At 41.6% G+C, this 1,619-nt stretch overlaps 1 protein-coding gene across 1 annotated transcript in view; it reads right to left on the reverse strand.

Moving 5' to 3' along the window:
* LOC106871115 (probable basic-leucine zipper transcription factor L) overlaps window positions 1–1,619 on the reverse strand; it is a 72,972-nt gene that overhangs the window by 8,969 nt on the left and 62,384 nt on the right. Inside the window, exons 4-5 of the mRNA XM_014917427.2 lie at window positions 1,466–1,547; window positions 319–435 (exon numbers count right to left, since the gene is read on the reverse strand). Of these exons, the coding sequence (XP_014772913.1) occupies window positions 319–435; window positions 1,466–1,547 (199 nt within the window). The remainder of the gene's footprint in view (window positions 1–318; window positions 436–1,465; window positions 1,548–1,619) is intronic.

The following is a 1,619-nucleotide window of genomic DNA, read 5'->3' on the forward strand; positions in this document are numbered from 1 at the left end:
TCCCAGACCGGGCGTTGTGTGTGTTTACTGAGCGAAAACACCTAAAGCAGCATGAGGTTCTGGCAGGGGGTGGTGGCAACCCCCCATGTACCCTTTCACCCCAACTTTCTCTCACTCTTTCTTCCTGTTTCTTGAGTAACGCTGCGATAGACTGGCATCCTGTCAAGTTGGGAGGAACACATACGCCATAGAAACAGAGAAACCAGGCCCATGTCCTGTCAGCTATATTAGTATGAATTTTATACATTTCACACATTAGTAAGTTTGTTAAAAATACTAAGAACTGTAATATCGTTGTAGTACATACGTACAACTTACCTTTCTTTATTGTCATCAGTTCCTCTGAAGAGGAGACAAGCTTGGAACTGTCATTGTCCTTGATGTCCTGTTTGCTACACATACTACAAACCCAATGACCCGCAATAGCTAGCTCACCTGATAAGAACAGAGAAGCAGAAGAAAACAAAATTAGGAACAAGCTGAGGCAGAAGCTGAAATGTTTATCAGAAAAACACCATAAGTTGTTTATGTTAAGCAATGAATATGAAGAAGTAGATAGAACAACAGATGCACTGATTATTAGCTGAATTGGTTGAGTAACTGATTACATGTGTAATTTAGTTACAAACCTTTACATTTGGAATTCAGATCTTTCCAAGGTCAATTTTTGCTTTTTAACCACATGATTCCGAGTTCAGTCCCACAGCATGGCACTTTGGCGAGTGTCTTCTACTACAGCATCGGCCCGATGAAAACCTTGTGAGTAGATTTGGTAGATGGAAACTGAAAAAAGCCCATCGTGTATACATTTGTGTGTGTGTGTGTGTGTTTTCTCTACCCCACTGCTTGACAATCGGTGTTGGTGTGTTCATGTCCCCATCATTTAGTGGTTTGGCAAAAGAGACCAATAGAATAAGTACTAAAAATATTGAGGTTGATTCATTTGACTAATATTCCTCAAGACAGTGCTCCAGCATGGCCATGGTTTAATGATTGAAACAATAGAGAAGATAAAAGATATAGGGTTTTCAGCACAAAAGGCTAGTAAGGCCATGTGATTGCAACTAGAAAGTTACTCTCCGAGGCACAAGTCTGGGCAAGGTTGTTTATGGAAGACCAGCAGTCACACATGCCTACCAGCCTCCTCTCTCCACGCTATGGATGTTGTCCAAGGGAAAGGCAAAGGCCAATACAGTTTGGCACCTGTGACATCGCAACTCATTTCTACAGCTGAGTGAACTGGAGCAATGTGAAATAAAGTATCTTGCTCAAGAACAGAACACACAGCCCGGTCTGAGAATTGAACTAAATACCTCCTGATTGTGAGTCTGACACTGTAATGACGGAGCCGTGTGCTTTCACTGAATGGTACTGCAACAAGAAAACTAATATGTTGACAGGCAAACATGGAAAATGTATCTGAAGAGCCATGGAAATTTTTTTAAATCAAGGTTAGCGTACTTACCTGAAGGACTTTTATCCAGAGGTGGGTACAAACACTGAACGTGGAAGCCTTTGTCACAAGAATAACAGACTAACATTGCAGGCTGCAATATAATTGAACAATACAACATCATTACAGACTCTATGCATGTGTGGTGTGTGTGTGTGGGGGGGGG

The sequence above is a fragment of the Octopus bimaculoides genome, chromosome 23 (assembly GCF_001194135.2).
Source record: "Octopus bimaculoides isolate UCB-OBI-ISO-001 chromosome 23, ASM119413v2, whole genome shotgun sequence".
Lineage (NCBI taxonomy): Eukaryota > Metazoa > Mollusca > Cephalopoda > Octopoda > Octopodidae > Octopus > Octopus bimaculoides.